Raw genomic sequence first — 13,409 nt, forward strand, 5'->3', positions numbered from 1 at the left:
TTCAGGAGGCAAAGACAAAAAGGCTTTAATAGGTTAAAGTAAGAAAGATACAGCAAGTGCCATAGCAAAAAAAGAAATGAGAGTTACAGATTCCAGCTCCGTCCCATTCAGCTGACACCTGGCCTGGCCCCCTCCTCCCCCCTCCCCCCCCAGTTCCTTCTGGCACAGGTATGGAAAGGGAAACCCAAGGGTAGAATCAGGAGGCAGTGCAGTGTTCAGAATGCTCTGATCCCTATGGGAATGGGGGAAGATGGATGGGGAAAGAGCACTTTCTCCAGGTTATGGAGTGACTTGGCACAAAAAGGGTTGCCTGTGTTTACAACACCCAACTTGCCTGAAATCATGACCCTTTACACATCATTAGGAAGGGGGACCAAGGTAGCCATCCAGCAATCACCTCTGAACAGCAGGCTCCAAGCCTCCAGGCCATCGACTTATCAAATGACAAAAATGGTCCAGAGGTCTCTCCCTCTCTCTGTTTTTTTTTCCCCACCTGGTCCCCGCAGTACAGAAAATGGCAGGCTTCTTTTTTTTTGTCAGCGATTGCAGGCAATCTTTTTGCATGCACATCACCGAACTGGAACTCCCCTAGCAACTTCTGCAGAGGGTTGCTAGAGCAACCAATCCCACCTTCTCCACTAGTACATTCAGGGAGACAAATTATACAGCAAGTGATCATGTATTTAAAAAAAAAAAAAGGAGAAGAATATCAAGTCAACACAATCTTATACAAGCACAGTTTTTTTTTTCTTCCAAAAAATATTAAAAAGCACCCTCCCCTCCCCTCCCCTCCCCCCGACCCCGGGCACACTGGCGAGAACGGTGAACAGCTGGGGGCAGCCCTCGCAGGTCTAGCCGCTTCTCATTTCACTCCTGAGCTGTGGCCTCTCTGTAGCCGCCCTAAGGTAGCGGGGCAGAGAGAATGAGAAAGCAAAGCTGTGGATTCCAGCCCTTGGCCTAGAACTGGGGAGGGAACAAAAAAGAAATCGGTTAATTCATAATTATTATTACTACTTGCTCATGTAATACAAATTAATCACTGCAGTTTTTAGGACAGTATCCTAGAGCAGGGCACATCTTTCTCCTTCTGTCCTGGCTACTTTTTACAGAGGCACAGTTGAGAGCAGTTTTTTTAACAAACTGCATCACTGTTTGGTTCGGTGACAGCAGTGCCTCAGATAGAAAGTCCATACAGAGAGTGGTAAGGACAGTGGAGATGATTATAGCAAGCTCGCTTCCCATTATTCAGGATACTGCTTATAAGCCCTATGTGCTTAGAGCTTGAAGCATTGTGAGAGACCCCACACCCACTTTATGGTCTGTTTCTGTTGCTCCCCTCTGGGAGGAGGTTTCTAAGCATTTCTAGCAGGACTTCCAGGTTGTGTACCAGCTCAGTTCCCTATGCCATCTGTCTGGTAAACTCGCAAGATTCGTTTTTCTCGCCATGTAGATATATGCATCCAAATTAGACCCTGCTGTTTCTCCATGTCATATAATGTATGTGGGTATATGCATAATTTTGTATTTATTTATTTATTTAGTCATGTTTATGCAGTGTATATTGGAGGTGGTGACCCTTTGAAAGCTTCATGAAATGAAATATCATTTTAATGTATGCCGATTAGTGTACACTCAAAGTGACAATAAAGTTATTCTAATGGCTTTTCAAACTTTTCCGCACTGCAAAATCTGTTTGCTCCAAAAATAAATAAATCTTTAAACTGTAATCCACCAAACAGGAGCCATGGTGTTTCTTCATGGGAGAACAAGGCCTTTCTTTCCATAGTAAAGGTACTTCTCAACATAAGACTCTAGTGGTGCTTGTTCATCAGGGTTATAGCAGGGGTGGGATTTGGGCCCGTGCTCAGCAAACTAGTTGTTAAAACCAGTAGGATCCCACCCCTGGTTATATGTCTTAAGGAACATTTGATGGGTCAGCCACATGACTGACCCATTTTATGAACTTTTTGCAGCAGTCTTTAAATGAATCACTGTGGTCATTAAATGACAGTAGTTAAGTGGATCAATCGTTCACTACTGTTGTAGATTTGCTGAAAACCAAGTGTTATATTCCACAAATCTGTCCTAAAACATGGTCACATGACCCCAGGAAGCTGAAAAATGACCCATGCAGCTGTGTTGCCTAGCAGCAGAAGTCTGACCACATGACTGCGGAGGGGTCCAAACATCAGAACTTCAGAACCAGGTGAAAAATCCCTTTTGGGGGGATCAATTGTTAAGCAACCGGTCATCAGTAGAGAACTACCGGAATGTGTCACCCATTCAGAGTACACCAGTCTAGGAAACCAAAGTCATGCAGGCCAATTTGGATAAGGGTAAAAGGGCCTTGCAAATCTGTGCTTCTCCCCCCTCCTTCTCTCTTGTCTTTGTGAGAACTAGGGAGGGTTTTGTTTGAGACATTTTCCCAAGTTACAGTTCTGTCCCAGACTCAGGATCCTATGATCTGACTGTTGTATAGGTAAGAGCTCTTCCTCCTGTTCCTCAAGGCTACTCCTTTTTCTTGTTAATGTCTTAGAAAAATGACTATGGATGCCGTACTGTATTTGAACGAAGCTCTTTTGTGGCCTTTAGTCTCTCCCTAGGACGTGTGTGTGTGTCGCAGAACAGAGTTCGAAAATATCTCTCTTATGAGCAAGATACAAATTACTCTGAATTTTGTAATGGAATAAAATACGCCTCCCATTATACTGCCCTCTCTCTCCTAAAGCTTTCACATTTAGTGTTCCTAGCACTCCTATTCATACAATATGGAGCATGGCATTCTACAAGGAACAATTGCATTCCCACTCCTTTCTCTAGAACTCTTTTCCACAAGAGAAACAAAAAATCCAACTCATTTATACGCCATTTTTTCACCCCGTAATAAATAATCCTTAATGGTAAATTGGTTCACAAAATATTCATTTTAGACTGTAAGCCTTACAATAAGAGGCTTGAATTTAGGATTCCCACACTCACAGATAATACTGGAGGGGGGAAGCCCTTCTTAATTCTAAAGGTTTTAAAAGACCACAACTCCATTTTCCCTTTTAATAATTTAAGTCCTGCCTAAAAAGCAGCCACAAGAGACTGGTGACTTTTGATATACTATTTGGACATTATTTGTATAAGGTGTAAGCAACAAAGACGATTAGGGGACTGGAGACTAAAACATATGAAGAACGGTTGCAGGAACTGGGTATGTCTAGTTTAATAGAAAGAAGGACTATGGGAGGCGTGATAGCAGTGTTCCAATATCTCAGGGGTTACCACAAAGAAGAGGGAGTCAAACTATTTTCCAATGCACCTGAGGGTAGAACAAGAAGCAATGGGTGGAAACTAATCAAGGAGAGAAGCAACTTAGAACTGAGGAGGAATTTCCTGACAGTTACAACAATTAATCAGTGGAACAGCTTGCCTCCAGAAGTTGTGAATGCCCCAACACTGGAAGTCTTTAAGAAGATGTTGGATAGCCATTTGTCTGAAACGGTATAGGGTTTCCTGCCTAGGCAGGGGGTTGGACTAGAAGACCTCCAAGGTCCCTTCCAACTCTGCTATTGTATTGTATTATGTCTTAATAAGTCCTTACATTCTTAAGGAACTCTTCTGCCACAATGCGAGCCCTAGCATTGACTGACAGCTTCATTTCACTGATTTCCTTGTCAATTTCCTCCATAAAATGAATGACAAAGTCCACCAGCTTGTGCTTGTACATCTGTTCTGTATGGAAATTTGTAATCAAGAAGCTGATGTCATAGCCCTAAAAAAAACCCAAACATAACAAATTATTAGCATCAGTGAAGTCAAGACTCAGCCATCAATTTTTCTGTACTGTTGACTATTGATTCAACATAGACAAAAATAATCTAGCTTTTTTTTTGGTTGCTTGTGATCTAAAGACCTAATATTGTACATAAGAAGTTCTGCCATATTAATATTTGAAAACAGTCTATGCTACCTACATAATGAGTCATACAGCTGAAAAAGAATCGAGAGAACAAAATATTCTATGTAATAATAAGGAAACATTACCAACTATGCTGTATTTAGTTTGATTAGTTACCTTTATTCAGCCTCAATCTAGTTTTTCCAATATATGTATAAAAAAATAGATATTGCCCTGACAGCTAGCACAAAAAACAAGTCTCACACCATTCATCCATGGTTAAACAGACCAAATCAGAGATAAAAGCAGTTCAATAAAGCCACATTATTTGATTTTGCAAAAGAGATTGTTACTGATTTAAATATGCCTTATAGATAAGAGGCACTTTGAAATTTTAGGCCTGCTGGAAAGCTTAAGGTGTGAAATAACTCGCACATTGGTACTACCACTACTGTTAACAGAATCACAGACATAGGGCAACAATGATTTCATATAACCCACCTCAACTGGTTTCCGACGTAAAATGAAGAAGTTTTCTGCCCTCATCATCATGAACCGCATAAATTTGTGACATAGAATTTTCTCAATCTCATCAGCCTGCCGAAGGAAAATAGGAATCCATGAGCCTTTTCTCCAGGATGAGCTGCAGCAAGTAAGCACCTCACCTGTAACACATATGGGACTTACCTGTTTCACAGCAATGCTAACTCGCACAGAGTTGATAGAGCCTTCAATTAATACTTTCTCTTTCTCATTCCTGCTAATGATCACAGGCTGCAAGAGGAGTTCTTTGCTGCTTCTGCAAACCCCGAAAGACATTTTTACATCAGAGACTGGGCAATACAGAGGCCCATACATGCCATACTCTGGATATATTTTAACATATCCCTTAAGCAGTCCTCATCCCACCCACTATATTTCCGAATCCACAATCATGAAATGTGCTACTCGTGATGAAAATTATGCCAAGAATGATCAGTGATGCACAACAATGGCTGATAGGCTGCTGTATGTAAAATGAGCTGTGGGTGGCTTAACACATAGAATAAAATAGAATAGAATTCTTTATTGGCCAAGTGTGATTGGACACACAAGGAATTTGTCTTGGTGTATATGCTCTCAGTGTACATAAAAGAAAAGATACATTCGTCACAAATCATACGGTGCAACACTTAATGATAGTCATAGGGTACAAATAAGCAATCAAATCATAGTAGGAAACAATCAACATAAATCGTAAGGATACAAGCAACATAGTTACAGTCATAAGTGGGAGGAGATGGGTGATTGGAACGATGGGAAGTGTAACAGTAATAGTAATGCAGACTTAGTAAATAGTTTGACAGTGTTGAGGGAATTATTTGTTTAGCAGTGTGATGGCGTGAATAATGAATACATTATTTCAACAACAGAAAAGGTGGCTTTATACTTTTTTTTTTACAGTTATGCTTTTGGTAGGTTGGACTATAGTTTCTTTTTGCATGCAGACTGATGCAAAGAATGAGTGAAGCAGTTCTGCTTTCTCTGGACAGCTCCAAATGAATAACACCATAATCGAATACATGACATCTTACATAGCAACAGGATGAAAAGCTCCATGCTGAATTTTAAAAGACTCCGGATGATGACTGTGGATCAGATCATGACCCACTAATTGGAGTATACATCAGATTAGAAAAAATACTAGAAACAATCAAATCCTAACAAGATATAACCTAGAACCCAGAACAATAGAAGATTCAGGCTCGAAACAGTTTTAAAGACCTGGATTTATGTATAGAGAACATGAAAACTTGCGCTAAGATGTTAAAGTGCTTTTAAGATATGAAGCATATAAAAAGAGCCAGAAGGAAAGAAACATGACTGGCTATCAAACAAGGCCACAGGCATACCTATGGAAAGAAAGGAGTATAACTGAGTGCAGACTGCAGAAAGTAACAGACTGGGAGGAACAAGAGGCCTGTTTAAGAAATCCAAAGAAATCGAGGGAACATGAGAGTTAATAATGGATCATAATGTTTTTAAAAAATGGAAGGACAATGCAGAATACTTGTGTAAGAACAACTCTCCCACCTGAGAGAGAAGGACCATAGGGCTGGAAGGGGTCTTGGAGGTCTCCTGCCCAAGGAAGGAGTTCTTATACCATCCCAAACAGATGATTGTCCAATCTTTTCTTGAAAACCTCCGGCAATGGAGCACACACAACTCTGGGAGGGAAGCTATTTTACTGGTTGATTGCTCTCTGTGTCAAGAAATTTCCCCTTAATTCCAGGTAGGATGTCTCATTAACAAGCTTCTACCCACAGCTTCTTATTCTTCCCTCAAATGTTTTGGAGAACAAGTCAACACCCTCATCTTTGTGACTGCCCCTCAAGTACCAAAACTGGAAGTCTCACTAGTGCATTACAGAGCCATGCCCTATATTCTTGTGATCTTGATAAAAGGTAAAGGTTCCGCTCGCACATATGTGCTAGTTGTTCCTGACTCTAGGGGGCGATGCTCATCTCCATTTCAAAACCGAAGAGCCAGCGCTGTCTGAAGACGTGTCCGTGGTCATGTGGCCGGCATGACTGAATTCTGAAGTCGCTTGGAATGCCATTACCTTCCTACCAGTTTCTATTTTCTACTTGCATTTTTTTACATTCTTTCGAACTGCTAAATTGGCAGAAGCTGGGACAAGTAATGGGAGCTCACTCAGTTCCGCAGAGCTAGGGATTCAAACTGCCGACCTTTCTGATCGACAAGCTTAGTGTCTTAGCCAGTGAGCTACCAAGTCCCTTCTTATTCGCGTGATCTTGATGCTATCCCTCTGTTAAGGCAATCTGTTAATGCCTGCATTGGCTTTTTTGGCAGCTGCAGCACACTGTTGGCCCGTACCTAAGTGGTGGTTGAACATTGCTTGCTGAGGAATTCTGGGAATTGAAGTCGACAAGTCTTAAAAGTTGCCAAGGTTGGAGACCCTTGCACTAGGACATCTAGACCCCTCTTCTAGTTACTACTGTTGAGTCGGGTACTGACTATTCTATACTTGTGTGTTTAGTTTCTCCAGCCTAAGTGCAGGATCTTGCTTTTCTCACTACTCAGCTGTATCTTACTGGATACGGCCCATGGCTCTAGTCTAATCTGTCAAGATCCTTCTGAATCCTGAATCTTATCTTCCAAAGTGTTAACAATTCCTCCCAGCTTGATCTCCCCAAAATTTGACGAGCTCCTCTTCTATTGGAGATGAATGACTAGCGCTTGAAGAGAAAGTCAGATGAGCTATACAACCCGCTGGCAAAAAAAAAGAAAGCCCCAAGGGATGATCTCCCAGAAGGCTGGCATAGAAACAATAAAGGCCGTAACAGCCCTCTGCCAACAAATATGGGGGGAAACAGCATGGCCTAAAGATTATCTACTCTAGAGGGAAGATTGAACAAATATCTACCTATAAAGAAAAATTAAACGAATGTTCTAATGTGCCAATACCATAGCATGTATATATATATATATTGTTAAACAATGACCATTAACATTTCTTTGTTGTTATTATAATTGGCTAAAAATCATTTACTATTTATGTCCCATCTCCTCTCATCAAGGTTGGAGTGGGTTGGGGAGGGATTAGGGTCAGGGTTGGAGTGGGTTGGGCTGGGCTAAAAGGCCTCAAATAATCTTTGAAAGTAAATACAGAAAATACAAATGGAAAAAGGTAACCAAGGTAAACCAAGATAGCAATATGACCAAGACAGGAAGTATGGTAAAATGTGGGGGTGGGATGGAATGGAGATCGAGCTAATAAAAGAAAACTACTGTTTCTGCATCACATACAGTATATCACTTCAGATCCAACAGCAAAGCAGCAAGAATACTCTCCAGATCTATACAAGATTTGTTTTTAATATTGATTCCTTCTAATTGTTTACCTGTTTGTGTCAACTTAAGAATATAAAAGTTCTGGTAAATCAGAGCCAGGCAGTATATTGTTTCTACTGAGGCCACACTATATGGGAAATCCCCAAGCAAAAAATGGGTCCTTAACACTGTTTGGCTTGAGTTCTATAGCAATTCATATTCTGAAGCTTGGTCTATGTACAACTATCATTAATAGGACATATTAATAACCATCACTGTATCTTATGGTACTGTGTTTGAAATTTGAAAACCACCTCGGATACATTTTAGTTATCTAGATATTTAATGAATCAATGTGTGTCAAACCAGAAAGGAAACAGCCCATAAATGATACACTCCATAATTTGTTAGCTGAACTTATTGCAGGAGAAACTAATGAGTTGAATATTGAGCAGGCTTCTCCTGTGATGCATGTAGACTAGACTTCATCAGATGGGTGTACAGTTAGCATTTTTATGTCACATAAAATACTGTTTTATATCTATTAAAACCTAACACCCATGAATCCATAAGTTCAATGTAGGAAAAGACAAGACAAAACTGCCTAGAGCTGAGAAAATTGCAACATGAGTTCAGTGTATTTTTTAAAGCGCCAGATAAGGCACAAAGAAACATCCATACAGTATTTATAAAAAGAAATAAAGGCCATGCTGAGGAAGGTGTGAAGGAAATGTATAAGTTTATAAGCCATTTTATATCAGCAGCAGCCATTCATGACCTGTAGCTCCACCAGGAGCTAAATGTCTACTTAAGAATCATTAATTTGGAATTAAGTAGTGGTATGAGGCAATATCCCAACAGGACAGCGTAATATATAACAATATAGGAACCATGAACATTAGGCTGAAAGCTATTGCAACCATAAAATGAAGCAGACCATAAACAGAAAGAAAACAAACATAAGCAGAGCCAAGGTGGCGCAGTGGTTAGAGTGCAGTACTGCAGGCCACTTCAGCTGACTGCTATCTGCAGTTTGGCGGTTCAAATCTCACCGGCTCAGGGTTGACTCAGCCTTCCATCCTTCCGAGGTGGGTGAAATGAGGACCCAGACTGTGGGGGCGATATGCTGACTCTGTAAACCGCTTAGAGAGGGCTGAAAGCCCTATGAAGCAGTATGTAAGTCTAACTGCTATTGCTATAAAGAATAAAATATTACAACCTTACTGATGAATCAACTAACTCTAAAACTCAAAAGATTGAATAAAAAGCTTTTGAAATTCCCAGAAACATTTTTTGGCTATAATTGTACATTTTTGTGATACAGTACTATGGGAAACCTCAGAAAGACGAGAGAACAGAAGAGAAAGACACGGACAGATTATTTTCACTAAAAACCTAGTCCAACAAATTAATTGAACATTCCTTCTCTGATTCCATGACAATTGAAAGGACATGTCATTCATTTTTGGTAGCTCCATGCTGTTTTCACAATTTCACATGCCATCAAATGTCTCTTTGTCTATTCTCTATACATTTATATCCTGTCTTTTTAAATAACACATAGCAGCCAACATGCCCAATATTCTTTCCTCACAACAACCCTATGAAACGGGTTAGGCTGAGAGTGACTGACTGGTCCAAAGTCATCCAGCCAGCCCATGCCTAAGATGGAACTAGAACTCAGTTTCCTGGTTTCTAGCCTGGTGCCTTAAACCACTAGACCAAACTAGCTCCCTTATCTTTAATAGTTTTAAGTAACTATTAAATAGCTTTAAATTAAATTAAAACACCTTTAAACAGCTTTACCATCAACTGTGCTTTGGGTTTGCATTTGCGGCTTTAATAAATTAGGGCAGATACAGGTAGTCCTCGAACAGCTCAATTAGTGACTGTTCAAAGTTACAATGCCACTGAAAAAAGTGACCTATGACCATTTTCACACTTATGACCATTGCAGCATCCCCACAGTCATTTGGATGCTTGACAACTGACTCACATGTATGACGGTTGCGGTGTCCCAGAGTCAAGTGATCCCCTTTTTGCAACCTTCTGACAACCAAAAGCCAAAAGAGAAACGAGATTCACTTAACAACTGTGTTACTAATTTAATTACTGTAATGATTCACTTAACAAATGTGGCGAGAAAAGTCATAACTGGGGTGAAGCTCACTTAACAAATTTCTCACTTAGCAACGTAAATATTGGGCTCAGTTGTGGTGGTAAGTTGAGGACTACCTGTATTCTTATTTTAAAAGCCTATTTCCAAATCCAATTTCTGAAGGAGGGGGTAAAACGACACCTGACAAGGCTATGATAAAACTTTTTGGACTTCCTGCGGTGACGTCACTTCCATGAGGGCGAAGAAATGGTAGCTCTGCTAGCTGTACTCAAGTTTCTGTTGTGAAGATCCTGAAAAAGGACAAGTTGAACCTGGAGAGATCAACAGGAGAGAGTGGAAGCCCGTGCGCTGAAAGAGGAAGCAAGCAACTTCCCTATCGGACGAGGGACAACCCCATGAAATCACCAGAGAAGAAATTGGTGTCCATGGCCGATTTTGGGTGGTGATTGCCGCACATGAGGGAGAGAAAATAGCAACACAGCAGCATTGTTGAGAATATTTAAAACAACTAAAATGGTATAAATGTTATTAAAGACCCATTGAGCTAGAATTTCAAAGCTTTGAAGCTAGCTGGATATAGCTTAATATCGGCAGCTACAAGAAGAGAGAAAGCAAGCGATTTCCTATAGCAATAGAAGGTTTGGAGTGACTTGAGAACAGAACTGAACAAAACTGAATAAGGAGAGGAGAGGATTGTTGGAACAATAAACAGAAATTGGAGCCAGACAAAACAGTGACAATTGTGAAGAAGGGTTGAGAACTATTTTGGAATACTCAAGAGAAAGTGGGAGATAGAAGAGCAAATATCAGAGGTTTTATTGAGAAGGAAAAAGAAAAACCTTATAAGAAAGAAGAGTAACAGGGCCATCTAGTGGAGAAAGAAATAAGAATTAAATAACAGTATACAGGATAATCCTGCTGATGCAATCTGAAATTTTTTTGGGGGGGGGTGATCTCTGAAATCAGATTTAAAAAATTGAAGAACATTGAAAGAAGAAATATAAATGTAAACTGAACTATGGTGAGATAAAATATTGTTAAATGGTATTGAACCATATTATATTTGGAAAAGAGCATAGAGACTGGTGATACTTTGAAATTATCACTGTTATAAATAGATGACATAATGTTATATAAGAATTAAAATTAAGGATATATTAGCCTAAGTATATTGTATACCTAGAGAATAGTAAAAAATAGTAATATAGTGTTGAAGTGGGGAGTGTTAGTTTGTAATTATTAAAGAGACGATCTAAGATTATATACTGAATCAAATTAAGAACGTTAGGTTAAATATATTCCATATTGCATGAATATTTTGTGGATTGACTTGCATACTAACACAAATATACAGAAATTAAGCTGTTAATTTGTAGGAATGATATTGAATTGAAATGTGCATGGAAGAGGGAAAGTTCAAAGACTGACGGAGCTGGTATAAGAGAGTGGAAACAAACAGTGGGCAGAGAGAAGTATATGTTATTGTGGGACATATTATATCATGGGCGTCAAACTCAATCACGTCATGTGATATATCACAAGGGGTTATTTGCCTTTGTGAAGCTGGAGTGGGCGTGGCCTGTGCATCCGGCCCGTGGGCCACCACTTTGACACCTCTGCATTATGTGAAGACCCAACCAACTCTCTGGAAAAGACCACAATGGTGGGAAAGATGCAAGGGAAAAAAAGGAAGAGAATGGCCAGCAGCAAGGCGGTGTTCAGTTATAGTGGCAATGAATGCACCCTTGAGAGGCATGAAAACGACAGGATTAAGAATAGATTGTCACAAAGAAAAATCTATATGACTGCTAGACATGAAAAACGATTTTTTGGGGGACAACGACAACTACAGATGATTGGTGTCTCCCCTGCAATACAACACATAAAAGCGTAATTCTGCCTCTCCTGAACCTTCAAGGCACAGACCTGACTTCCACTTCGGGTTTGTTGTGTCTCTCTACCACCTGGGAGGAGAAGTTCTCCAGGCACAAGGCAGCCTGCAGGGTGGCACGCACTGCGTTGAGGTACGGGCGCAGAGTGGCTGTCTGTAGGAAGGAGAGAGAGAATAGACATAGAATTCTTTATTGGCCAAGTGTGACTGGACACACAAGGAATTTGCCTTTGGTGCATATGCTCTCAGTGTACATAAGGAGAATAAAAATACATTCGTCAAGAATCATAAGAGGTACAGCACTTAATGATATCCATAGGGTACAAATAAGCAATCAGGGAACAATCGATATCAATATAAATCCTAAGGAGAGGGGGTGGGGGAGAGGAAAAAAAGCAGGGACCACGAATTTGGGGATATCCTCCAGCCCGGATCCTTTGCAACCCCCCCCCCCCGCCGGTCCAGCAGAGATCTTCCTGCCCTCCCTCCGAGGCCGACGCTTTCCAAGACCGCAGAGGCGGTCTTCCTTTCCCGGTGTTCCCAGGCTCCGATCCCAACGCAGGACCCGGCGATGCGGGCTTCGATCCCGGCAGAAGGGTTTAAAGTAACAGAGTTGTAAGGGACCTTGGAGGTCATCTAGCCCAACCCCCTGCTCACGCAGGAGTCCTGTACTAGGGATTCGAACCGCCGACCTTTCTGATCGACAAGCTCAGCAGCCACTGAGCCACCTAGTCAGGGTTTGATCGCCTCGTCTTTCTCTCTGTGTCTCTCCTTCCGCCTCGGCTCCCATCCCGCCTGGCCACGGACCGCTCTCAACCCACCCCCCCAGCCCGTTTTTTTTTAACCCCAGGCAGGCCTCCATCGCGTCAAGCCCCCCGCCTTCTCTCTCCCTTCCCGCCTTCGGTCCCTCCGAAGCCCGCAGCCCACTCACCATGGCAGCAAAGAGAGACTAGCAGCCGCTGCACCCCTCCCGAGACCTGGTCCAGAAAACGGAAGCGGAAGTGGCCTCCACCAAACAAGACCTCCACTTCCGCGCTGGATGGCCCGTTCCAACACGTCCCCTTCCCCCGGGTGAGCGCGCGGGATCTTCTTAACCCCCCTCCTTTTTTTTTTAGGTATTCACAACACACCAGGCGGCGGATGAAGCCTTTCTGTTACGGAGACCGAAACATCTCGTGTAGGAACAGAGGTGAATTTATTTTCTCCCCCCCCGTTTTTTGGGTGAGTATGGTATGACCCATCCTCCCTGCCTCCATATTTGGCCATGAGAAAGAGGGACTGGGTGGGGTCAAAAGGACGCCCAGTTTTGTTTTTTTTTAAAGCGAGGCGTTCTGCGGCTCCGCGCGTTGGCTTTGCAGCCAATGAGAGCGAAGCAAGAAAGGGAGCGCGCGGCCAATGAGAAGGCTCGGCCGCTGAGGCGGAAGGGGCGGAAGCCTCCGGGGAGAGAGAGAGAGAGAGAGAGAGAGAGAGATTTTTTTGGTGGGAGACTTTTCCCTTCGCCCCTCCCCCCTCGCGCCGCTATGGCGGTTGGGAGCCACTCTCGCGCCCGACTGCTGCATCTCCGGGGGATACGAGGCGCCGCTCTTCCTTTCCTAGCGCGCTCCGAATGGGTGTAACCCGGAAGGAGCCTCTGGAACCGGAAACGCCCCCAATAATTCCCCCCACCCCGCCTTTCTCCA

The 13,409-nt window shown here is 42.1% G+C and overlaps 2 protein-coding genes across 4 annotated transcripts in view; one reads left to right on the plus strand and one right to left on the minus strand.

The window, feature by feature from the left end:
• ARPC4 (actin related protein 2/3 complex subunit 4) lies at window positions 1-12,750 on the minus strand. The gene is made up of 6 exons (XM_032212295.1): window positions 12,662-12,750; window positions 11,766-11,884; window positions 4,574-4,685; window positions 4,388-4,483; window positions 3,590-3,760; window positions 1-963 (listed from the first exon to the last, which is right to left on the minus strand). Exons 1-6 carry the CDS (start codon window positions 12,662-12,664, stop codon window positions 958-960), a joined length of 507 nt encoding a protein of 168 aa, XP_032068186.1. The 5' UTR covers window positions 12,665-12,750; the 3' UTR covers window positions 1-957.
• The window catches only part of TADA3 (transcriptional adaptor 3), a 16,913-nt gene continuing 16,220 nt past the window's right edge, over window positions 12,717-13,409 (plus strand). The window contains exon 1 of one of the 3 annotated variants that reach the window (XM_032212294.1): window positions 12,717-12,801. The gene's annotated coding sequence lies outside the window, so the exon portion shown is untranslated. The other 2 variants (XM_032212293.1, XM_032212292.1) reach the window with 2 other exon arrangements.

Source organism: Thamnophis elegans, chromosome 2 (genome assembly GCF_009769535.1).
Source record: "Thamnophis elegans isolate rThaEle1 chromosome 2, rThaEle1.pri, whole genome shotgun sequence".
NCBI classification, from domain to species: domain Eukaryota; kingdom Metazoa; phylum Chordata; class Lepidosauria; order Squamata; family Colubridae; genus Thamnophis; species Thamnophis elegans.